The 25,573-nt window shown below is 35.6% G+C and overlaps 1 protein-coding gene across 4 annotated transcripts in view; it reads left to right on the forward strand.

Annotated features, from left to right (window-relative positions):
* The window catches only part of MYO9A (myosin IXA), a 298,796-nt gene that overhangs the window by 179,244 nt on the left and 93,979 nt on the right, over nt 1-25,573 (forward strand). For 2 of the 4 annotated variants that reach the window (XM_046008481.1, XM_046008483.1), the window contains exons 24-30: nt 21-340; nt 919-2,523; nt 5,872-5,971; nt 15,122-15,234; nt 20,168-20,310; nt 22,935-23,158; nt 23,672-23,788. In XM_046008481.1, coding sequence (XP_045864437.1) covers nt 21-340; nt 919-2,523; nt 5,872-5,971; nt 15,122-15,234; nt 20,168-20,310; nt 22,935-23,158; nt 23,672-23,788 — 2,622 coding nt within the window. Of the gene's footprint in view, nt 1-20; nt 341-918; nt 2,524-5,871; nt 5,972-6,477; nt 6,694-15,121; nt 15,235-20,167; nt 20,311-22,934; nt 23,159-23,671; nt 23,789-25,573 lie in introns of all 4 variants that reach the window. The other 2 variants (XM_046008480.1, XM_046008479.1) reach the window with 2 other exon arrangements.

The following is a 25,573-nucleotide window of genomic DNA, read 5'->3' on the forward strand; positions in this document are numbered from 1 at the left end:
TTTTTATTGTTTCCCCACAGCGATTCTGGAGGAATTACCTAAATCAGAAGCAAGTCAGAAATGTAGCTGTGCAGAAGGATGTTTTAGTTATGGCTAGTGCAGCCACTCTGCTCCAGGCCTCCTGGCGTGCTCACTTAGAGAGGCAGAGGTATTTGGAGCTCCGGACTGCAACTATCATCATCCAGCAGAGATGGAAGGAATATTATAGACGGAGACATATGGCTGCTGTCTGCATTCAGGCAAGATGGAAAGGCTACAGGGAAAGTAAGAGGTATCAAGAACAAAGAAACAAAATCATCCTTTTGCAATCAATTTGTAGAGGATTCAGAGCAAGACAAAGGTAATCTTTGTTGCTGTGATAGTTACTCCTTTTTTCTTTTCAAGTATTTTATGTCTCTGCTCCAACACTTGCCTAACTTGTATTAGAATTGGTTATGTATAATTTTGTCTTCTCCAGTAGGCTGTTACACTCCTAGCTGTTTTTAACCCACATTGTGTGATATATAATAGAAGCCAAGTAGATGTTTATTGAATTAAATTGGATTGAAAACCTACATGGTCTATGATTATAACTGCTAAGAGTTAACTTTTACATTCAGTTGAATCTTTAAAAATTGGCAATATTCAGTTGTTTTTACCTTTAGAAACTTTAATTTCATTTTAAGGTTTATCTGAAAGATATTTTTTAAATGAGAGCTTTACTTCTGAGTTAATTTATGTTTTGACTGGAATATCCTATTAGAAATAATGCACTCAATAAAATATCATCTTACTCATAGAAATGGAATTGTGCATCCAAGTTAGCTTAAGAAGAAAAATCTAGAACTTTCATATATTTCTTAAATTCTCAGTAAAATGTATTTTCTCCAGTAGTAAGTAGAAGATAACCTCTAACCCATTTTTCCCGTTTTTCTATAGGTTTAAAGTTTTAAAAGAACAAAGACTGAGAGAAGTAAAACTAGAACTTGGATTGGCAAATACTGAGCCATCTGGAGCTCTGGAAATTCAGGGTTCAGACCCTTCAGAATGGGAGGATTGTTCCTTTGATAACAGAGTTAAAGCTATAGAGGAATGTAAGTCTGTGATAGAGAGTAATCGAATTAGCCAGGAAAGTTCAACGGACTGCTTGAAAGAGTCCCTAAACAAGCGACAGGAGAGAGCCAGAAGCCACAGTGGTGCAGACTTGCAGGAAGAAGTGATTGTCAGAGAGAGACCTAAGTCCTTGGAGGATCTCCACCAAAAAAAAGTAGGTCGGGCCAAAAGAGAAAGTCGGAGAATGAGAGAACTAGAGCAGGCTATATTTAGTTTAGAACTGTTGAAAGTTCGTTCTCTTGGTGCCGTGTCTCCTTCCGAGGAACGGAGATGGTCTACAGAACTGATGCCGGAAGCCCTTCAGTCTCTACAGGGTACACCTGACAGTGAAAGCTCTCAAGGAAGCTTGGAACTTCTGAGTTGTGAGGAAAGCCAGAAGAGCAAACTGGAATCCATAATTTTAGATGAAGGAGACTTGCAGTTTCAGTCACCTAAAATATCTAGCAGTCCAAAATTCGATTCACAGAACAATGCTGTCAGTGCCTCAGGTGAGACTAACTATACTTTGATTGAAAAGGGGGCATCCTCTGACTCAGTCTATTTGAAGAATGGGACTATGAAGGAAAAACTGGTTTGCAGTTCTGAATCTATTACCTGTAAGCCACAGCTGAGAGACCCCTTTATTTCAAATAGTTTGCCTACATTTTTTTATATTCCTCAACAAGACCTACTGAAAACAAGTTCCCAACTAGATACAAGTATCCAGAGAAACAAGCTATTAGAAAGTGAAGAAACACTTTCAGCTCTTACTTTGGATATCAACAGGGAAGCCAGAAAGTACCACTTTCCAGGAGAAAATCAAGTTATTACATCTTTGAATACAGATTCTTCTAATACTGTGCTGAAGAAGTTAGAAAAGCTAAACATTGAGAAGGAAGAAAGGCAAAAGCAGTTGCAGCAGCAGAATGAAAGAGAGATGATGCAACAGATTCGTCAGCAAACAGGTATTTTAGAGAAGGAGCGTAAAGCCTTCAAGACAATTGAAAAGCCAAGAACTGGGGAGTCCTTCCTGGCACCATCTTTCCATCCATCAGAGCAAAGAGCAGAGAGGCCATCCTCCCTCCTTATTCTGAATACCCCAAATAAGGAAGAGCCCAATGTAGTAGGGCCTCCATCAGTAACAGTAAAAGATGCAGCTCTTCTTCCAAAAGAGAGCCCTCCTGCTCACCCACCCCAGAAGGACCGACCTGTCACCTTGTTCTTTGAAAGGAAAGGAGGCCCATGCCAGTCTGCTACTACCAAGGAATTACCCAAGACAGACAGAATGTCCACCCAACTGAATGTAGCCAGTAAACTTACTAATAATCGTATTTCCAAAAGAGAACACCACAGACCTACTCAGTCTTATAGCCACAAATCTGATGACTCCTCCAGAGATGGAAATACTAGGGTTATTTTCTTCACACCAAAGGACAATATGAGTATTTCCCTGTAAGTGAAATGCTTATTTATTTTATGTATATAAATGGAAAACTTTTTGGAGAATTTTATTAAGGTTCCTTAATCTACTTCAACTATTTGTATGGGTGCTACTGAAATTAGCCATTTTTTCTGTGTTAAAAAAAAAATTCCCTAATCGTTGACTCTAGCAGCTACCTGAAATTGAATATAATTATACCATAGAAATCTTTGACTAATAAGCACAGATAGAGTTTTTTGGTTCCTCCTCATTAAGTGAGAAAGCATTTGTGAAGGATAGTACAGTGCCTGTAAACATAGGCATTCAGCAAATGCTGGTTGCTCTAGATCTCTGGGGTGTGGCAAGTCCAATCTTAGTGTCAGGCTTTAAAGTTAATGTACTTTGTCCCAGCATTTAGCCCATTTATGGTCTTAAGTATTTCATACTATTTTTGTGTGGTAAAAAAACACAAAAAATTTAATTTACCATCTTAACCGTTTTTGTTTTTTTTTTTCAAATTTTTAAAAAGATTTTATTTATTTATTTGAGAGAAAGATCACAAGTAGGCAGAGAGGCAGTCAGAGAGAAAGAGGGGGAAGCAGGCTCCCCGCCGAGCAGAGAGCCCGATGCGGGGCTCGACCCCAGGACCCTGAGATCATGACCTGAGCCAAAGGCAGAGGCTTAACCCACTGAGACACCCAGGCACCCCTTAACCGTTCTTAATTGTACAGGACAGTAGTGTTAACTATATGCATATTGTTGTGCAATGGATCTCTAGAACTTTTTCATATTGCAAAAGAAACTCTTATTACCCATCAAATAGTTACACTCCTTTCTCCTTACTCGAAGCTCCTAGCACCTACCGTTATACTTTCTAAGAGTTTAACTACTTAAACAGATGGCTTATATAAGTGGAAGTTCTTTATACTTTTACGTTTTCTTAACTAGTGGTCACCATGAGAAAAGCACTTTTTAGGTGGAACATAAAAGCAAAGATGATAAAATTTAAGAAATTTGTATTAAGTCTTTGTATACAGTGGATTCTCTCAGTTCTTATGGGAAAATGTCAGTATTTAAGTAAAAGGAGGGTGTATATCTTAGGGATAAAAAAATTAAAATTTCACATTTACTATGGAAAATAACCTTTTCTCTCTTATCATAGTTTGAGCTTTTAATCTTTCAGTCTTTAAAATTATGTACAGAATTTATAGACCCTTTGTAAATACAAGCAAGAGATCATTGATATTTTCCATCAGGGATTATTGTATGGTATTCTGAGATGCAGTTGGACTAAATGACAACTTGAGGTCCTATGCTTGCCCATTAACCTAGAGATTGCCCCAAAGTTCAAAGACCTTATGTAGCATATATAAGCCCATCAGAGTGTTAAAAATATTATTTCCTATCATTCTGATGAAGTTTAGTGATGGGAGGTATGTGTTTGTTTGTATGTGTATGTGTAGCTGTTGGATCCATGAATGTGTTCTATAGAAGGCGTACTTACAGATTTCAAAAACATTAATATTTTTGTGAATTCTTGCAAACGTCTTTTATCATTTTCCAAGATAAACAATCTTAGGGCTACTTGATCTAGTTTGCTTTTACCCCATTAAGATCTACTTATCTTCAAAGTGATTATATATTAGGTTGTTTATGTCAAAGCTTATGTAACATTCATACTTAAAATCTTCTCGTTGCGTTTTATAGAATCGTAAATGTTGGTGTTTCTCAGTTATTTTTTCCAGTTCGCACATATTATAGATGAGATCACTGAAGCCTGCAGAGGTGAAATGACTTGTTCAAGGTCGCATACTGAGAAATCGCAGGGAATAGAACTTGAGTTTCATGATTAGGAATCACTGTTGAGTTTCATGATTAGGAAGTAATGTTAGTGTTCTTTCTATGCCACAGGTAAGTGTATAGTGGTCTTCATCTGTTTAATGAAGGAGAACAAAAAAAGAAATCATGGAGAAATCTAAAGAAAATGCTGTGAGTTTAAAATTTGGCTAGGGTTGTCAGGTACCGTCAAAGGTCCGATTATTTCCTTCTCTTTAGAACAAAGCAGATAGGCTCAGCTGGGTAAGAGATTTTTTTTTTTTTTTTTAAAGATTTTTATTTATTTATTTATTTGACAGAGAGAGATCACAAGTAGATAGAGAGGCAGGCACAGAGAAAGAGAGGGAAGCAGGCTCCCTGCTGAGCAGAGAGCCCGATGTGGGACTCGATCCCAGGACCCTGAGATCATGACCTGAGCCGAAGGCAGCAGCTTAACCCACTGAGCCACCCAGGCGCCCCTGGGTAAGAGATTTTAATGAAAGGGAATCTTTTAGAATAGCCTGGCATTGCTAGGCTTAATCATACCTCTGAGAAGCCTTTAGCTAGCAAAGATTGCCATCTATTTAGGTTTGTTTTAGGATTCATTGCAGAGAGCAAAGGACAAGATAACCTCTTACCCCCTAGGTCTTCATTTGTAAAACTTAAGTGGAAGATTTTGAATGACAGAGACATTTGTCTGCTAACTTGTATAGTAAGTTAGTGTCTACTTTAAATCCAGCAGTATGCTAGAAGGTAAGGTATATTTCTTAGTGAGCTTATAGTTCTGCTAAGGAGAGATTAGCAATATGTTATTGATAAATTTTTAAACTTATGCTACTGAGTTAATATAGGTAATTGGGATCATGAAAGTTTCGGGTTCGATTCACATTTTCATCAGATACCCATTTCTACATAGAATTTAATGATAAAATAGTCACATTGTGTGGTTATTCAAGCAAAATTAAGTTTCCGCTAGGTAACATCTCTGTGTGGCATTACCTCCTTTAACTTGATAACAATTTGTTATCCTGCTAGTTTTGATTTTGTTCTGTATAACAAAATTTTAAAACTAATATAGTAGATGAAAGCTGAAGAGAGGTGTCAGAAGATTTGCTAGCCAATAGGAACCATCTCAGGACAAAACAAAGTAATGGGACCTATATCACTTGATAGCTACTTATCAGGTATTTTATAATGATTAGAATAAAAGGTCCCTTCTAAGACTATAAGATTTGGGGATGTGACGTTTTCCCTTATCATCAAATCCATTTGTTTTCCTGAGCTAATTCTGCTGCTACTAGTCTTAAACATAGGTCATAGTGGAATATACCCAGTGATTATCAGGATAGGCCTCTAGTAATCCAGTCACATATGTCAGTTCTTGATAACACTATTAATTAGGTAAGCAGAAAAAAATGTATATGCTGTTTGGGGAATTGAATAAAGTCCGGAAGTATTTAATGTAATTTGCTAGAATTCTTTGATTTGTCTTGTTTAGGCTGTATTTCATGCCATGGGATGTCTGCTAAGAATTGAATTATAATCCTGTTATTTATTATCCTTAGTGTCAACAAGGAAGCCTTAAATAGTGGAAATCCTCAACTCCATAAACAAGATGAACCAAATTGGAAACCTGTGAAGTTAACTGGGCCGGGCAAAGGAGAGGTAAGTATTTAATTTTATCTATCTTTTATGCAAAATAGATGCACCTATTTTGGAAATTATTATTCTAGGTAAACCCCTCATTTATGCAGTAACTCCCAAGTGTTTATTTGAAAGAAGCCATGAGTTAAGTCTGTTAAAAACTTAGGGAGGTGTACTTCAGGGAAGGAATGTTGACTAAAATCCCAGATTATGTTTACAAAAAAGATGTTGCTTAAAAAAAGAAGGCAATTTATGCAAGTGGCTTTGGTGATATATCACGGCGGTGAAAGATGATTTCCTTGGCTCTAGAGAACAGTGTAGATTTGGCTTCCATTTTTGTCCTTTGTCCAGAGTAATGTATATAGATTGCTTTTCGTTATCTCTGTCACTTCTTGTAGAAAGGACACCGCAAGCGGGATGGAGGGATGTTTCAAGAAGTTCATGACCTCTCTGTCTTTCATTGGCATCATCTCCCAAAAAACCAAAACAAAACATTGTTATGTTATTTGTTTTATCATTTGGTCAAGCAGGTTGCCAGACCGGCCCATAAAAAGAAAGCTCGAATGGCGCGGACGCGCTCCGATTTCTTGACTAGAGGTACTTTTGCCGATGGGGAGGGGGATACAGAGGAAGATGATTACGATGACATTATTGAGCCCCTTCTCTCCCTTGACCAAGCTTCTCACTCTGAGCTAGGGTCTGCACCCAGCCTGGGTCAGGCCTCTCACAGTGACTCCGAAATGGTAATTTTACAGCAATATAAGAAAAATAGGCACCAAACAAATCTGATGGGAATAGTGAATAGCCTTTGCTAATCTAAAGCTAACCTTCACAGCTTCTTCCTCGTATAATGGTTTGTACATGGGAAACCTCAGTGAACACAGCAACAAAGCTAAACTTTAATTTATTAGGACTCAGATAAAGGGCACTTTAACAGTGTATGTCAAATCATAAATTAGGGAAAATTAAGATTATTTAATTTAGCACTAAGGTAGAGATTTTCTTTTTTTTTTCCCCCGATTTTATTTATTTTTTTCAGCGTAACAGTATTCATTGTTTTTGCACAACACCCAGTGCTCCATGCAAAACGTGTCCTCCCTATTACCCACCACCTGTTCCCCCAACCTCCCACCCCTGACCCTTCAAAACCCTCAGGTTGTTTTTCAGAGTCCATAGTCTCTTATGGTTCGCCTCCCCTCCCCAGTGTCCATAGCCCCCTCCCCCTCTCCCAATCCCACCTCCCCCCAGCAACCCCCAGTTTGTTTTGTGGGATTAAGAGTCATTTATGGTTTGTCTCCCTCCCAATCCCATCTTGTTTCATTTATTTTCTGTTCTATCTTAAAAGGTCTAGAGTAGGGGCCCTCACACTTTTTTCTGTAAAGGACCAGGTAGTAAATGTTTTAGATTTTGTGGGTCCTTTAGTTTCTCTTGCAACTCTGCCACTGTAGAGCTAAAACAGCCATAGAATAAGAAAACAAATGGGCAAGGCTTTGTTCCAGTAAAACTATATACAAAAACAGGCAGCGGGCTGTGTTTGATATTTTGGCCATAGTTTGCTAATTGATCCTTTGTCTAGTGAATAGGCTATATGTTAAATAATCCAGTTGCTTTTAACTGGTAATATCTTCTCCTTTTTTTGTTTTTGCCTTTAAACTTGCTTTGTTGCCCCCATTTTTAGTACTAGAAAATAAACATGAATTTAAAAAAAATTTAATGAGCCATGCCAAAAATGTTTTCTTGGACCAACCTACCCAGGTAGAAGGCTGTATGTATTATGAATTTGTATTGATCAAAAATTACAACATTGGAGTTATATTTGAATAAAACTACACTTAGTCATAACATTTGACTAAGAATATAACTTTATGATCATATTTCAACCAAAATTAGGAATATATAATTTGACAAGTGTGAATGTATTTATGGATATAAAATGTTTGATTTTTGGAATTGTCCTGAAAAATACACAATATAAGGACTCTGTATGTCTAATTTATACTACATATACAAACATTATCATTGATCAAGTGGAGTGATATATGCATTTTATTTCCATTCATATCCTGAAGTTGGATTTCTAACGTTCTTCTTTAGTATCTGTTCATTATGGTAGGAAAGTTCTAGGTTTGTCTTCTTTTGTCATTAAGTATTTTATCTTTGAACTGTTTTAAACTGTTTCTTAAACAGTTTAAATAGGACCAAAGAATTAAATTTTCTGCCAATTTCTAGAATATCCTTATTGTCTTTATCTTCTGTTAGAAATACCGTTTTTAAATTATAATATTGATATTCTAAGAAAAAGAAAAAATAAAAACAGAAATGTATGACAAGTTCTCTAATTAGATAAATGAGTCATTACTTTGAGCTAAACTGTAGGACTGTAAAGATTGGAAATAATCTGTATATCCGTTAAGATATGTAATTAGAACCATAGCCCTCTTTTCAGTGTAGGTTAAAATAACTCCATTTTGGAAGTGCCCTGTTTTTTTGTTTTTTGTTTTTTTTGAAACAGAACTTTTTTTTTTTTTTTTAAGATGTTTATTCGACAGAGAGAGATCACAAGTAGGCAGAGAGGCAGGCAGAGAGAGAGGAAAGCAGGCTGCTTGCTGAGCAGAGAGCCCGATGCGGGGCTCGATCCCAGGACCCTGGGATCATGACCTGAGCTGAAGACAGAGGCTTTAACCCACTGAGCCACCCAGGCGCCCCAAGAAGTGCCCTGTTTTTGAGTTACAAATAATGAAACATACTCTACCATAGGATTAGTAGTTAAAGATGAAATTATATTATGGAACAACTAATTTAATGAAAAATATTGCTTTTTTAGTGTAGATAGGGAGCATACTTAAATTATTCTCTAAAGTATACATAGATTTTTCATTTGTGGAAGAACTTAACATTTGTAATTGCTGTTTTGTTCCTGAGAGTTTTCTTTGTTACAAACCTTAGTCCTTTTGGTGGTAGAATTCTTCCTCACTGTGAAAACTCTTAATGAGATGAACCGGAAGTTGGGCTTTCTGCTTGGAGCATTCTGCCCCTTTACGGGTTCCAGCTGGTAGCCTCTGCCTATGATTCTGTTCACCTGCTTGACGGTCACTGCATGCCCGTAGTTTTAGAGCACTCTGCCTCCCTGCACAATGAATATAGTTTCTTCTCCAGCTCTCTTGCTGTCCTTCTGTTTCCTCACTAGCTATTTTAGAAACAGGTGGTGGTGTTTGTTTCTGGTGGACACTTGCATGAAGAAGCTTTGCTTTCTAGAATATGCTGATAGATACTTATCGGGGATGGGGGTGGAAAGGGTAGGAACAGTTTAAAGTGTGTCTGTTTGTTTATCTTGAAAAGTTGCCATGTTCTAATGTTCTCTGATATTGTAAAGATAAAGACTAATTGATTGTAAATGGGATTTACTGAATTGTCAAAAAAATCCAAATATCTCTAGAATTTTAAATATGCTTGATTTTCTAGGCACATGGATTTTTAAAAACTTGGTTGTGTGTGTGTGTGTGTGTGTGTTTGTTTTTGTTTTTTTTCTGGATAAAGTGATCCTGTCACTCTGACATTTGCTAAAAAGAGTGTTACTCAGTTTTGGAAGAAGCCATCTGACCTTTCCATTTGTGAAATAACTGATCTAATGGCATAAAGACAGTCCTGTATGAATTACCTGAAGAGGATTCCCTAAGCATTACCTCTTGGATTCATCAGTCATTAATTAGTTGTTACCTGCTAGCAGGAGTAGAGACAACAGTAGTAGCTTCCTTCCTTATGACTTTGGTGTTTTGTCTTGTTTTGTTTTAACTTTCTGCCTTTAATTCTGCCATTTGAATAACTTCAGTCTCCAGATGCTGCTCTCACTCAGTTCCTCCATCCACTCTGTTGGCTTTTACTCAAGAATAACGACATGTTCTGCCACGTAATATTTTTAAGGTGGTTTCATATAGTTTTTTAGTCTCTCAGTATTTTAGATGGTGAGTTAGTCACATCATTTCTTTTCCTTATTAGTAGAATTGGTATAGGTAACATTATAGTTTCCTCTGTTATCCCTGGAAAATCTCTCATGCCCATCTCTATGGGCATGACTCCGAAGTAGCTCTCCAAAATTTGTCTTCTTTATCTCCGGTATGAAAAATTTCTCATTTTATCCCCAAATTGCTGTCACTTCTTATATTCCTGTTTGTGTTTGTTATTATCTAAAATATTCTCCAATCCTTATCAGTGTTGAATTTTCCTTCTCTCCACTGCTCATTCCACAAAAAACTGCCAGAAAAACCTGTTGATTGAGCAAGACTTAAGTTTTTTAGCTTGTTTTACATAAAGTAAAGGAAAATCTACTTTGACTAGGTCCTAGGAATTTCTCAGGAAGGGGAAGCCAGGAGAGGATGTTTATAGAATTTTAGAACCTGTACCGGTAATTTTGAGATGGTTCTTGCAAATTGGAAATCTGGTTGATATTGAACAGAGTTTATGACATAAAAGGTTTGGATTGGCAGTCCCAGTGTAGCAGCTATACTGTTGCATACACTTAGTATTTATCTGTCTATTTATTTATTATTAATTAATTAATTAATTAATTTCTTTTAAAAAGATTTTATTTATTTATTTGAGAGAGAGAGAGAGAGCACAAGCAGGGGGAGAGGCAGAAGGAGAGAGACAAGCAGACTCTGCTGAGCGGGAAGTCCAACATAGGGCTTGAACCAGGACTCTGAGATTATGACCTGAGCTGAGTCAGGTGCTTAACTGACAGAGCAACCCAGGTGCCCCTACACTTGATATTTATATGTATTTTATTGTTCCCCAAAAGGTTAGGGATGGTTTATAGCATCACAACTCTCTGCGCTTGAAGCTTTGGTTAAATTTCCCCGTGAAACAATCTGGGATTTTTTGTGGCATAATTCCTTGATAATTAACTGTATTTCTTATAGAGAAATTAGTCTCATAAGCTTTCTATCTAATAGAGCCAATTTTGGTAAATAATTTTTTCTTATGGAATTATTAATTGCATCTAAATTTCAGATTTATTTGCATTGAAGTCTGGAAATTAGTCTCATGTTCTTTAAAAATTCTGTTTCAATGGTTATTTCCCTTCTGTCATTTCATATTTTGTAAATTTGTGTTTTTTCCTTTTTTTAAGTTAGCTAATCACTTGTCTCTGTTGTTACTTTTTTCCAAAATAATAGGGTTTTGATTTATTTATTATCCCGAGTTCCCCCACCCCCATTCTCCGCTGAATTCTGCTTTTACCTTTATTATTTATTTCTTTATTTTTAAAAAATTTCCTTATTTTTAATTTCTTATCTTTCTAAATTCTTATTTCTAAATTTCTTATTTTTCTACCTTTTAAGTGGGGCAATTAAATTCATTTATTTAAGTTATTTTTATTGATACAGGTTTTTGAGGCTGTGAATTTTCTTCTGACCATTACTTTAGTAATCTTGTTTATTCTAATGTGTATTAAGTTTTTAATTATTTTTTGAGAAAATTGGTAATTTCAGTTTATATTATTTTTTCTCCAAACCTTGTTCAATAAAAATCTTTTTGTTTTCAGAGGAAGGACATTTTTATTTTTTAACTTTTTAAAATTTCTGGTTTAACTATGTTATAAAAGAGTATTTATAATGATTTATAATGATCAAATTTCCTTATTATTTTTTTTTTGTTAATATGTGGTCAGTTTTTGAGAAAGTACCATGTGCATTTTTTAAGTAGGCATACTCTGTATTCAGAATGTAAAATTTCAGTATATAGCCATAATCTCTTCCTTACTGATTGTATTGTCTTCTGTATCCTTACTATTTTTTGTACCATTTGATCAGTCTTGTATAGAGAATGTTTTGTTAAAGTTTCCTCTTCTTTCTGAATTGTGGCTTTGTTATATTAAGTGCTTTTGCTTGAATTCTACTTAGATTGTAATATCACAGGCTGTGCTTTCTTAATTATTTCCATTTGCCTGGAATACTTTTTCTCATCCTTTTTTTTTTTTTTTTTTTTTTTAGCCTTTCTGGATCCTTTTGTTTTAGATGTGTTTGTGTGCAGTATAGTTGGTTCCTACTTTGTGAGCCAAATTAAAAAATTTTTTGCCTTATAGATGAGTTAAACCTATTCCTATTTATTGATATAACTGATAGATGCAGTCTCAATTATCTTTCTTAATAATCTTATGTTATTATTTTGTGTTATGTTAAATTTGCTGTGTTTATGTTACTTTTTTGCTGTTTCACTTTTTAAAATTTCTTTTGATATGGGGGGTTTCTTTTTCTGTTGGTTTGTATATGACTTTTTAAAATGCCTTAATTTACTGTATTTTAATTTAACCAATTATTCTCAAGTTAGTCATTTATAATAATATTTTTTAATTCTCACCTATTTTGACACAACTATTGATGAATTATTCTTGTCTCTACTTTTCTTCTCTCTTCTTTTTTTAGGCTTTTATTTATAATTTGTCAGCACATACAATTTTACATATTCTTTTACATATTCTCATATATATAAATTCTGGTTTTGCCTTATGTTTGAAACACTTTCTTAGATTGCAGTTTTAAATACTGTGTCCCATTATTTTGTTTTTCTTGTTTAGGGACTCCAGTTAAAGTTTTTTTCTTCTTTTTCTGTCTTCCATCTCAACTGTGTTCTTTCTGATTCTTTTTTACTCATTTCTTTATACTTTCTATTCTTTATTATCTTTATTTGTTTATTATCTTTCTGCCTTTTAAATCTGCATTTACATTTTTTCTCCCTTGGGCATCTTCTAAGTTATTCTTCACTATCTTTTTATTTCTTTCGTGAGTTCATTCAACTCCCTTCATTGCTTCCTGGTTTTTATTGAGGTGGGGTGGGGGGGCTCATTTCTATCTTGAATTTTTGAATTTTTGATTCATTATGGTGTTTCATGTATATGAGGTTATTTAATTCATTTTTACTGTACAGTTTCCTGCTTCATGCTTGGTTTCTGTATGTTTGGTGGGAGATGGGTTATCATCTAAGTTGTTCTGGTTCTAATTTTCTTTGTTTTCTTATTGTAGCTTGTATAGATTTTGTCTTTGTTCATGTTGTGCATTTGGGATAATTTATAAGTAACTTGATTTCAAGAGCTTCCTCTTTTGTCAGTGTAAAAATGAAAAGGTATTTTGCAGGCATCCTGTTTGGAGTCTGTTAGTTGGATGTGTGTGTGTGTTGGAGGCAATGTTTTGTCCTCCATTTTTTGCTTGTTTTGCCTTGTTAGATTCTAAATATTCCTCTTCTGCTTCTTTTCTTCACTACTCAGTCTCTAAAAGGCACCCCTTCATTCCTTTTTACCTTCATTTTCCTTAGAAGCAGTGCCTTTAAAAATACATCACCTTGAATCACATGCAATTTTAAGTTCTTTCCCTTTAGTTAGTTCTCTGATCTCCTAGTGCTCAATATTTGTGTCAGTTTTGAGTCACTATAGATGGATTGACTTTTTCTCCTCCTTGTCAGTAATAATATGTTGTTATTTCTTTGCATGCCTCCTTATTTATTATTGGAGGCCTGACATTGTAGATTTTGTCTTGTTGGGTACTGTGGATACATTTGTATCTGATTAATATTCTTGAGACTGTTACGTTCCAGTAATATTTCAGAGCTTGATTATGGAAGGAGTTTGTTCCCAAGGATTTGTTAGTCTCATTGTATTGAATGCTGGAAATTTTCTAAGAGAGTAGATTTCAGGTGTTCTCACCACCGAAGAAGAAGAAGAAGGAGGAGGGTTGGGGGCAGGTGGGGGAGAAAGTAAGAAACAATGGGAAGAGATCTGTTAATCAGTCTGCAGTAATCATTTTAATATTTATATGTAAATAAAATCATTTTTTACACTTTATATACAGTTTTTATTAAATTAAACTTAAGATTTATTAGGTCCACAAGGAGCAGTTTTTCACCTAGGGCTTATTTTTGACTATCACTTATTCTTGACTACTGAGGCAAGATCCTGCTATATACTTTACCCAGTACCCTGGGAATCATAAAGTTATATGTTCTGACTTGGGCATAGGCACTGTTACTGGCTTTTGGTAAGTGCTGGGCACTATTACCTTTAATCCTTTCAGGTGGTCCTTTGCCTGGTGTTGGGTAGTAGTCTGACATAGAAGTGTTGATTAGTACTCAGCTAAATACCCTCTGAAGATCTCCCCAGTTTTTTATTTGTGTATCTCTTTCCTCTTCAGTTCTCTCTCTCTCTCTCTCTCAGTCTCTAGTCTCTCTGGACTTTCAACTTGATGTGTTCAACTCAGAGAGTCTGCCAGGGTTCTCCTGGAACCCTCTCTCAGTATCACAGTTTGGAAACTGTCTCAAGGTACTAAGCTGGGGCAGATGACGGACTCACTTCTTTTGTTTCCCATCTCCTGAGAATAATTGTCCATCATCTTGATAACTGCTTGTTCTTACTATTTTGTCTGGGTTTCTGTTTTGTTTTTGGTTTTGATTGTTTCAGGCAAGAGGATAAAACTGGTCCCTGTTGCAGCAGACTAAAAGGCTAAAGAAAAGATACTATAATTATAGAAAAATGAAATATTAGGAAAGGATTTGAATAGGTAACAAGAAATTTTCTCTTCTGAATGGGATTTTCCTTAAAGGGGCACATTGTAAATAAATGGAAAAGAATTGCCCATTGAAATTCAGTTCCCAGTTTGATAAAGCCATGTAAGTTGTTTATAGTTTAGACCATTAATGGTGATAATGTTTGATCCTTTGTGTTTTTTTTTTCCTTTCTTAAATCCTTGACTAGGTATAATAAAAGTCTACAGTAGCAAGTTAGACCATAAAAGTAATTACTACCTGTAGGGACACATAAAAGGACACATGAAAGACTATACTTCATATTCTAGATTTATCAGATTCTGGATCTTTTGTCTGTATGTTTAATTGGCTTTGACTTTTTTTCTTACCTTTGACTTGATATTGTTAAGTTGTCAGAAAACATGAACTCTGGTAGGTCCTGTTCAGCATTTCATTGACCCAAGTTCTCTTTATATCAGATTATTCTAGGAAGTTAATAAAATTTTTAGTAGGTTCTTTTATTTTATTGTGGCTGAACAATATGAACGTAGTTTTATGTATTTTTAATAGATGTAATTCTCAATTCTGTAACTTGAGTTTTAATTACAGTATTATGATATGGTTACTTGGCTTTAAACTCTTTCATGTATGTAATTATTACAGACGTCACAGCGGTTTTCTTCAGTTGATGAAGAAGCAAAGCTTCATAAGACTATGTCTCAAGGAGAGATTACAAAATTGGCAGTGAGGCAGAAAGCTTCAGATTCAGATATAAGGTATCATTTGAAATTCATTTTTCAACAGATATTAAGTACCTACTATATGACAGACACATGATAATTCAGATTTACATGATGAGCTTTATGTTTCTATTTATTTAGCAGTGTGATTTGGGTAAAGTCTTTCAATCATTGTATCATTTGTGTTTTTTTTGTTGTAAGAGAATGGAGATTGAATCAGATAAGAGTGAAAATATTTCCGAGCTTTGGATTTGTATTCTGTTCTGAGTTAAATGTTTTACAAATGGAACTGGAAAAAAGACTTTCAGGAAATAATTCTGTTCCCTTTAAGAAAGTATATGGAGTTCTTATTTGTCGGGTAAATATCTGTGTCTATTATTGTGTTATATAAGGCAGTTGAACCCTCACTGAACACTCGAAGATGACGCTGAAATCTTTCTGGTCCTATTAAAGGCCATTTCCTCAATGTCTGTAGAGGCATAATCCATGATAACGCAAATCCAGACCAGATTATGCTAGAGATCAACTTTTGGGAGAAAGATACACCATAGCACAAAAGATAAATATCTGGAGATAGCAGATTAAATATATGAATTTAATTTCTACTTCTTCCTCCAGAATTGCTAAAATGACAAAACTTATGCAGGACAAACAACTAGAGACAACTGTAATAAAACTGTGGACTCCAAAGAGTAAATAGACAAATTTTAAATGTCTTAATAGGTAGAAGAAAGCTGAATCCTAAACCAACTGGGTAAACCTGAGTAAGAAACATCTGGCTGACTGATCTTCCCCAATCCTAGCAGAAACCTAGAGATTTATTCTCTGGAAAGGATAAAATAGAAGATCTCTGTTCTTGGAGGTTCTCTGATACATTCGAGGATTTGGGTACATATTTGAAATAAGGAGATTTAATTAATGTTTACATACTGAATGTTAAGATTCCCTTAATTTTTTTCTTCCACTCAGTTTCCACATTTCATGTTTCCCTAGGCAGTTGGTTCAAAAAGTCTTTGGGACTTTTGTACAATCCCCAAGGGAAGACCTAGAGATATTTGTATCAAGGGTTCTCCCTACGAAATGGACTAGCCAGACTCATCATGTAAATCATATAAGGAAAACGAGTTTGGAAGCTCCACCAATGCATACTTGAATTTCCAAACAGTGTTTTCTTTCGTTTTTTAACCCTACTTTTTACTGCATTTGAAGAAACACCTTACAAAAGGAACTAAAACTAATGGATATATTACAACTTGGAAGAAATGAACTATGCAGGGGAAAGAAAACTTCCAGACAGACAAGTGAAACTAATCAACAGACCTTCTGCATAAATAAATACAACTGCATGAAAGAAAAACATTCATTATAAAAAGAGTCTTTGAAAATTAAAAGTATGATAGCATGAAGAAACAACTAGAGTAGTTGAAAAGAAAATTGAGGACATACCTTAGAAGGTTGAGCAAAAAGATAAAGAGATGGAAGAGACAAGAAAAGATACGAAAATTGATTTAGACATTTAATAATATTTCATCTTCCCGTCCATAAGCATGGAATGTCTTTTGTGTCATCTTCAGTTTTTTTTCTTCAGTTCTTTTTATAGTTTCAGAATAGAGATCTTTCACCTCTTCGATTAGGTTTATTACTAGGTAGCTTATTGTTTTAGGTGCAACTGGAAATGGGATTGATTCCTTAATTTCTCTTTCTGCTGCTTCATTGCTGATTTATAGAAATGCAACAGATTTCTGTACATCTTAAATCCTTTGACTTCACTGAATTTGTTAGTTCTCTCTGAGATAAGGTACTTGCAAATTACATATCTGATGAAGGGTTAGTATCTAAAATATATAAAGAACTTAATAAAACTCAACACTCAAAAAATGAATAATCCAGTTGAAAAATGGGCAGGAGACATGAATAGACATTTTTCCAAAGAAGACATACAGATGGCCAACAGATACATGAAAAGATACTCAGCATCACTCATCACAGGGAGATATAAATGAAGCTACAGTGAGATATCTTAACACCTGTCAGAAAGACTAAAATCAACAACATAGGTAGCAACAGGTATTGCCGAGAATGTAGAGAAGGGGGAACCCTCTTACACTGTTAGTGGAAATGGAGATTGGTGGAACTACTCTGGATAACAGTATCAAAAAAGTTAAAAATAGAACTACCCTATGACCCTGCATTTGCACTACTGGGTATTTACCCAAAGGTTACTAAAATATTGATTTGAAGGGATACATACACCCTGATGTTTACAGCAGCATTATCTACAATAGCCAAATTATGGAAACAGCCTAAGTGTCCATAGACTGACAAATGGATAAAGAAGATATGGTATGTATGTATGTATGTGTGTGTATACAGTGGAATATTACTCAGCCATCAAAAAAGAATGAAATCCTGCCATTTGCGATGACGTGGATGGAGCTAGAAGATACTGTGCTAATAAGCAAAATGAGTCCAAGAACGATAAATGTGACTCATATATTGAATTTAAGAAAGAAAACAAATGAGCAAAGGGGAGGAAGAGAGACAAACTAAGAAACAGACTCTTAATTATACAAAACTGTTGGGTCCCAGAGGGGAGGTGGTAGGGAATGGTTGAAATAGGTGATGGGGATGAAGGAGTGCACTTGCGATGAGCAACAGGTGTTGTCTGGAAGTGTTGAATCACCATATTGTACACCTGAAACTAATATTACACTGTGTATTAACTGGAATTTAAATACAAAAAGATAAGAGTAGCAGTTCAGGAGATCCAGTGAGCCACTAATGGGAGATCCAGAAAGAACAAAGAAAACAAGGAGGACAGATCATTAATAACGTAATTCAAATAAGTTTTATAGAACTGAAGGACATGAGTTTCCAGATTCAAAGGGCCCAGTGATTGCCCAATATAATGGATGGAGACAGACCCATACTAAAAGACATTTTATTATAAAACAATAGAGACAAAAGGAATTCCCATGATGGTGGAAAGTAGCTTTGCAAGTGATGGTTGTATAACCAGCACTGAGGGAAACCATGCCTGTTGGAGCAGGCTGGAAAGCTCTGGGAGAGATTTCTTAAAGAAATGGAGTACCTATTTTGTTTGAACATGTTGAAAGGAGATGCACACAACTGGGGAAACATTTCAAGGTGAATTGTACGTAGTTAAATGAGCAAATGTAAAACAAAACACTTACTAACTCTAGAAAAAAACAGATGGTACAGGAACTGCAGGCCTCAGTTATGAATATTATTTGCATAATAAAAATAGTGACTATAACTGTAAGAAAATACTGTATATTGAGATAACTCAAATTACCATTTGATTCTTTTGGGGGTACACCCATTTTTTTGGAGGGTGGAGAACAGAAGTCTTGGAACATGCTTAATCATTACTTGTGTTTGCAAGTATGACAGCAATGTAAGTATGGTAAATATTAAAAAGTCAGTTAAATCAATTCAACAGAGTTGCTTCCAGGGAGCAGAAAAGGAATGACGGGCGTCTGGGTGGCTCAGTGGTTAAGCGTCTGCCTTTGGCTCAGGTTGTGATCCCAGGGTCCTGGGATTGAGCCTCACGTTGGGCTCCCTGCTTAGCAGGAAGCCTGCTTCTTCTTCTCCCACTCTCCCCTGCTTGTGTTCTCTCCCTCTCTTGCTGTGTCTCTCTCTGTCAAATAAATAAACAAAATCTTTAAAAAAAAAAAAAAAGGAAAAGAAAAGGAATGAGAATGGCAGAAGGATGCTGTCATTTGTAGTAACCCTTGTAGAATAACTTTTCTTTATACTCTTGAGATCTGTAAGTGTAGTAATAGGCTTTTTAAAAAGAATGATGAAAAAAAAGGATGTGGGTTTCAAAACCAGATAGACCTGATTTTAACTTCCAGCTTCATCAGCCGTCCAAGCCTCAGTTTGCTCATGTGTAAAAATAAGGATAATAAAAGCTATTTATCATGGTAGGCATGAAAATAAGGTATATTATAAAGGGATAGCGCCTGGCTCCTGGTAGATGCTCATGTTTTTTTGATTGACTGAGTGCATATACAAAGGAAAAAACAAATGGACAAATAAGCTCCTAGTTATAGGGTGAGGATACATGATATATGGTCAGTTATGTGAACTGTCATTATTATCTTAAGGTGGTTTTTTGGTTTATTTATTGGGAGAGAGTATATAAAACTAAAAACGAGGCCGTATAGTAAAGTAGTTAGGCATTTTCAGCTTTGTCACTCACTCTGTAATTTTGGGAAAGTTACCTAATGTTTAAGCTTCCAGGTATATAATGGTTATAGTAGTTTGAAAATGAACTTGTTTTTATAAATAAATTAAGGTAAGCCAATCTTTAAGCACTTGTGTCTGGAGCAAAATAATGACTCAAATAAATTGTGGCCTTTGTTAATAAATAATATTGATAACCTCTAAATGTAAAATAGTCACATTAAAACCGTTATAATGGTAAGTGGGAAGATTTAAAATTTTATGTTCATCATGATTACAGTGATATAAGAATGGGCATACTTAAGGATAAAGAATGGAAGGAAATTACTCCTCCCCAAAAAGGTAAACAAATATGTTTTAGAGTGATAGGATATCAGTGATGTTTTTAAAAGTATTTTCTTTGTTATTAACTTGTTTATATGCAAAGTCCAAGCTGGAAAGAGGACAAGAGTGAAAAGATAGCAGTTTAGGAATCAGAAAACCTGAGTTGGACTTCTAGTTTCACTGGTGTTTAGCCATTTTATTTTGAGGAATTATTTACCATCTCTGGGACTTACTATTTCTTGTATTCAAGATGAGAAAACCATCTCCCTTCCAGATTGAAATTTAAATGTGAATTTGAAGACTAAATATGATTAAACTTAAGTGTGAAGGTTAAATGAAGTAACATATGGAAGGTCTTTATATAGCTCAAAGTGATGTACAAATATTGTCACTGCAACATACTAATTTCCATTTTTACCTTTATTTTTAAAAATAGACCTCAGAGAGCTAAGATGAGATTCTGGGCCAAAGGGAAACAAGGGGAGAAGAAGACTACCCGAGTGAAAGCTGCCACCCAGTCAGAGGTTTTGGGATTCCTTGCTGGCTCAGATATGATTCTATCTCATCAGTTTCCAGATGGTAAAAATGGACAAAGGATGGAGATTGTCTTTATAATTTGTTCACTCTTTCTGTTCACTCTTTCTTATTCCTCTAGTGTTTGCAGTGGCAATCCTGTTGGCCAGATAGTGTAATGAAATAGGATCAGAGTTGTAAAACCTCTCCTTAAATAAAAGATAATTATAAAATTACATTGTGTAGAAGTTCCAAGGAAGTGTGGTGCAAAATGGCAAAGCAACAACTTTAAGAATGATAGTGAATCTTCAGTTAGTCTCAGTTTTCTAATGTGTAAAAATTTAGCTGTCATTCATTCACTTAACAAATATGTATTAGTAAAAATTAAGATAATAGCAGCTAAGTTCTTAGCGTGTGCAAGGCTCTGTACTAAGCATGTTGTATGTATTAATTTTTCATCACAATTTTGGCGGGTTGTTATGATTATTATTCCCAGTATATAGATGAGAAAGCTGAAGCACAGAGAAGTTATTTCCTTACACACAGTAGTTGGCAGAGCTGAAATTTGAAGTTAGATAACCTAGCTCCAGAGGCCACATTCTTAACCACTGTGCTCTATTTTAAGTTCCTACTATGTATCAAGTATTTGCTATACTATACTGACTTTATAGTTGTAGCTGTCATTTTAATTTTGGGGGCACCAATCATAATGCACTTGAACATACCCATTAGTTAGTTCATCTATTGAGGAAACTGGCCTTTCTCAATGCTAGAATTACTAATGCTCTAAGGATTCCAGTAATTCCAGCATTAGGTGATTGTGCCATTTTCCTCAACCCTTTGCACAAGCATGTATGAGAGTTCTTAATCATTATGCAAAGATGCCAGCTATCTTCAGCAGTAATGGGGTGGATAAATATCAGAGGTGGGTGTGTGGTAATGAGTGAGTGAAATACCAGTGGGTAGGTGAATAAAATAAAAAGTAGATCTAGGAAGAAAGTTATCTCTAAAGGAAAGATAGAACAGGTCCAGTTACAATAAATAAACAAAACTTCTCATATCTAGGATAACACAAAGGGGCAAGGAGAATAAGATTAACAAGTTTCACATAGGAATGAATGAGCCAAAGCAGAGGCACCCATGTGTCAGAGAAAAAAATGGTAGACCTATAGTTAGAGCCCTGTTTTTGTGTCTTGTGGCTTTGCATCTATGAGTTGGCAAACTGATAGGGTTAAAAATCAATAGTAAATTAAGTGAATACTACAAGTTCAGTTTGGAAATTTGGGAAATCCTTACCATTGCATTACTAAGAGGATCAATTTCCTATATCTAATCTGGTTTATAGTAATCCTTCTATATTTTTTCATTTTTCACAGTTCTGTTCTCCATGGTTATTTTTAAGAAGGAAGCATAAAGCTGAAGCATGTATTTTCATAAAGTTGAAGCATGTATTGTTAGTAGACTTCATTGTGTGTTGCTTCTTAAGAGATATATATATATATATATATATATAAAGATTATAGCTTCTTATTCATCTTTGGGTAGTAATTTATTAAGGTATCCCTTGTTTTTAATACTGAAACAGTATTATAATTTCTTTAGTAACCATTTCTTTTATTATAACAATGATATTTACTTTGCTAAATTAAATTATTAGATACTTCTATGCCTTTGTTATATAATGGAATTAAAATCAATTGATACTAACTTACACATATGTATATTCTGTATCTTTATAATTTTTATTCTGGTGCGATATCTGAGATTGGGCTTGTCTTCTTTCTGCCTGTGGTAGCATTTAGCATGTAGGAGGCTACTTTTCTTCTTCATTATCAGAATTAGGACATAGCATTGGACAGATGAATACGTGTGGGAAAACAAATAGCTATGTGAAGTGAGAAGAAGCCAACATGTTTATCAAGCCCCACGTAGGGCTTTGGCAAACCCAATGTAGTTCTAGATTGTGATGGACTTACATGCAGTCGATTTCCCTGCTGTAAACAGAAATGATTTGTTGTGCTTTCCAATATTACATACAAAGATATAATGCATTCCAGGAATTCTTTGAGAAATTCGGACAGTTATTTGGGAGATGTGTAAGAAAATCCTAAATACTAAGGAGACCCAGAAGTGAGCTGGTTGACTTTCCTAGCTCCCTAGACAGGTTACCACGATAACTATAGATAATATCACTGAAGGATTTATGGCTTTAGACCCTAGTAATGAAATAATTATCAAATTTCACTGGTTTGCTGGATTCATATATAGTTGAATATTCTTTCAAACAAATATAGTAAAGCTATGCCTGGCTTAATGGTCAGCATTTAATGTTCTAGGGTGGTTACTTATATTCTTCTTTTTTTCCTTTGGGACTGGGGTATTTGGGATGCAGGCTTCAGTTCTTTAAGATACCTCCACCAGGTTTTCAGTATCAAACCTTAGCCCCATGGAAGACATAATAGCATTTTCCATTGAAAAGTGGTAATTTAAAAATACATTTTCTGTACAAGTGTGCAGTCTGTATTTATTGTTTAACTGCCTGACCACAAACATTAGTGTTACTTTGCTTTTTGGTTACATATTTTTCCTTCAGTGACTTACTAAAGAGAGGCAAACTTAAAAAGAAGAATGTGGAGATTTCAGTATTTTCACTAAAAATTTTTCTTTGGATACTTTATCTTGAATTATAGAATTAGTTCAGTATCATCCGACACCTCCCTTGAGCCCAGAATTGCCTGGTAGTTGCCGGAAGGAGTTTAAAGAGAACAAAGAACCTTCTCCAAAGGCAAAGCGGAAGCGAAGTGTGAAGATCAGCAATGTGGCTTTGGAGTCTATGCACTGGCAAAATGACTCCGTCCAGATCATAGCAAGTGTCAGTGATTTAAAAAGTATGGATGAATTTCTTCTGAAAAAGGTACGCTCTGCATGCTGAGTTAGGCCCATAAGTGGCTTTGACTATGGAATACTTGTTTTTATCAGAATATGGCCCCTACAGATCAAGTTTACATATGCTTCAGTAAGTTAGATGGTCTGTTCTTCATGGAAAAGGTGTAACTAATAGGATATGCATTACTCGGACTGGGAAGGCAGGAGTTAAGGTTTTACACTTTACTCTTGACTTGCATGTTACCATAATTGTCACATTATATTCCATGCGTTAAGGTGAGGCTTGTCATTGCATACTTGCATAGTTTTTGCTCTGGTAACAGAATGATAGAATAATCCAGTGTTAGAAGGACCTTAGAAATCATCTGGTAGTAATAAAATGTTGACTCTCTAGTCGTGCTTTTACCTCAGTCCCGTAATAGCGGGGGCTTACACTTTCAGGACCATCAGGACCATCATTGTTGAAGAACCAATCAGTATCACTATTGTATTCACCTCTTTTTAATTGATTGTGTACAAAAGCTCTTTTTGTGGCCCCCAGATGAATGATCTAGATAATGAAGACAGCAAGAAAGACACATTAGTGGATGTTGTATTTAAAAAAGCCTTGAAAGAATTTCGGCAGAATATCTTCAGCTTTTATTCGTCTGCCTTGGCGGTAAGTTGGAATACATTAGAAGATATTCACTAATTAACATATGAAAAATTTGGCTATGCTGTAGAAGATAGTATGGAGGCTGTGTTCAATGAGAGATTTCTCAAATTCCTTTTTGTTTTAGGCATAGGTAGGGAAAAGCGTACTGACTGGTCTCAGATTAATACCTTCCTTCAGTTTCCTTGAGTCGTTTTTTTTTTCCCTCTCTTAACAATGTTGAATCTTCTTATAAAATGATAGATTCACATATTATAAAAGTGATTTTATGGCTTTCTAGTATTTTGACTTCTCATAATCCTTTTAGCTCTGATTTTAGCTTCTAATTTTCATGTGTGTGGAATTGTACATTTTTCCCCCAGTGGAATTAGAGCAGTTTATGTTCACTGATTGATATATCAGTTTATTTCACTTTCAGATTTACCTTACAATTTTATGTGACATTGGTCATGTTTTAGAAAGTTTATTTTCATGCTAAAGTAGATAATAATTAATGCTTTGTGTTATGCCCCAATAATGGGTCCGTGATTAAAGGAGCAAGACTGATATAAAGCGAAGGTCAAGCAAAGCTTTATTTCGGCCAAGCATCAAGAATCTAACCAAACGGGGGCGCCTGGGTGGCTCAGTGGGTTAAAGCCTCTGCCTTTGGCTCAGGTCATGATCCCGGGGTCCTGGGATCGAGCCCCGCATTGGGCTCTCTGATAGGCGGGGAGCCTGCTTCCCCCCTCTCTCTGCCTGCCTCTCTGCCTACTTGTGATCTGTCTGTCAAATAAATAAATAAAATCTTTTTTTTTTTTTTTTTTTTTTTTTTTATATTTTTTTATTTATTTGACAGAGAGAAATCACAACTAGGCAGAGAGGCAGGCAGAGAGAGAGAGAGGAGGAAGCAGGCTCCCCCAGAGCAGAGAGTCCGATGTGGGGCTCGATCCTAGGACCCTGGGATCATGACCTGAGCTGAAGGCAGAGGCTTTAACCCACTGAGCCACCCAGGTACCCCTAAATAAAATCTTTAAAAAAAATAATAATAATCTAACCGAACGTTTGGGGCCACACCTCTTACAAGAGAGGGCGACCCTTCTCTGTTTCACAGACTAGCTTTTAAACGCAAAGGCAATGCGGTCGGGCCTGGCCACTCAGAGGTGACCAATGAAATTGTAACACACAGAAAACTCCACAGTGATGCTAGGTGACCAATTGTAATTCAGTTGGTCACCTAGTAGACATTAGAACCAGCCTATTACACCTTGATTAGGATTGGCGCCAAAAAGGCCACCAGAGGGTGGGGGTCCCTACTCCTTGGTAACCGGGAGACGGTATGCAACCCCCACTGATCAGATGTCTGCACCTGGCCTGACCCACCCTTGTATCTGGCTTTGTTACCTGGAGCTGGTTTCTGGGACTTGTTTCCAAGTAAATCCCCTGGGGGAAGGGGAGCAGGGACAGTTTAAGAGTCAAACAAGGTTTTGTTTAACTTTAATGGAAGCACCTGGCTAAAATATAAAAATATAATAGGTCCTTACACTTTGCTCTGTAGAATCTATGAATTTTCATGTTCTATAAAACAGTTTGTATTCCTTTTTCTTTATTCAGTCCATAATTCATGTGAAAAGAGAAATCAGGAGAACTTTCTTGTGTATCCTCTACTTTTTCTTTCTCAGTATAAGAATTTTGTTTTTAAACATATACCATGCAGTCTGAGAGAATAGAAATTTCAAGACCCTAATAAGAGTGTGATCAGACTATAGCAAATGACTAGTTTTGCATAGAGATAATGTTGGCCGTATTTTTCTA

The sequence above is a fragment of the Meles meles genome, chromosome 6 (genome assembly GCF_922984935.1).
Source record: "Meles meles chromosome 6, mMelMel3.1 paternal haplotype, whole genome shotgun sequence".
Classification (NCBI taxonomy): domain Eukaryota; kingdom Metazoa; phylum Chordata; class Mammalia; order Carnivora; family Mustelidae; genus Meles; species Meles meles.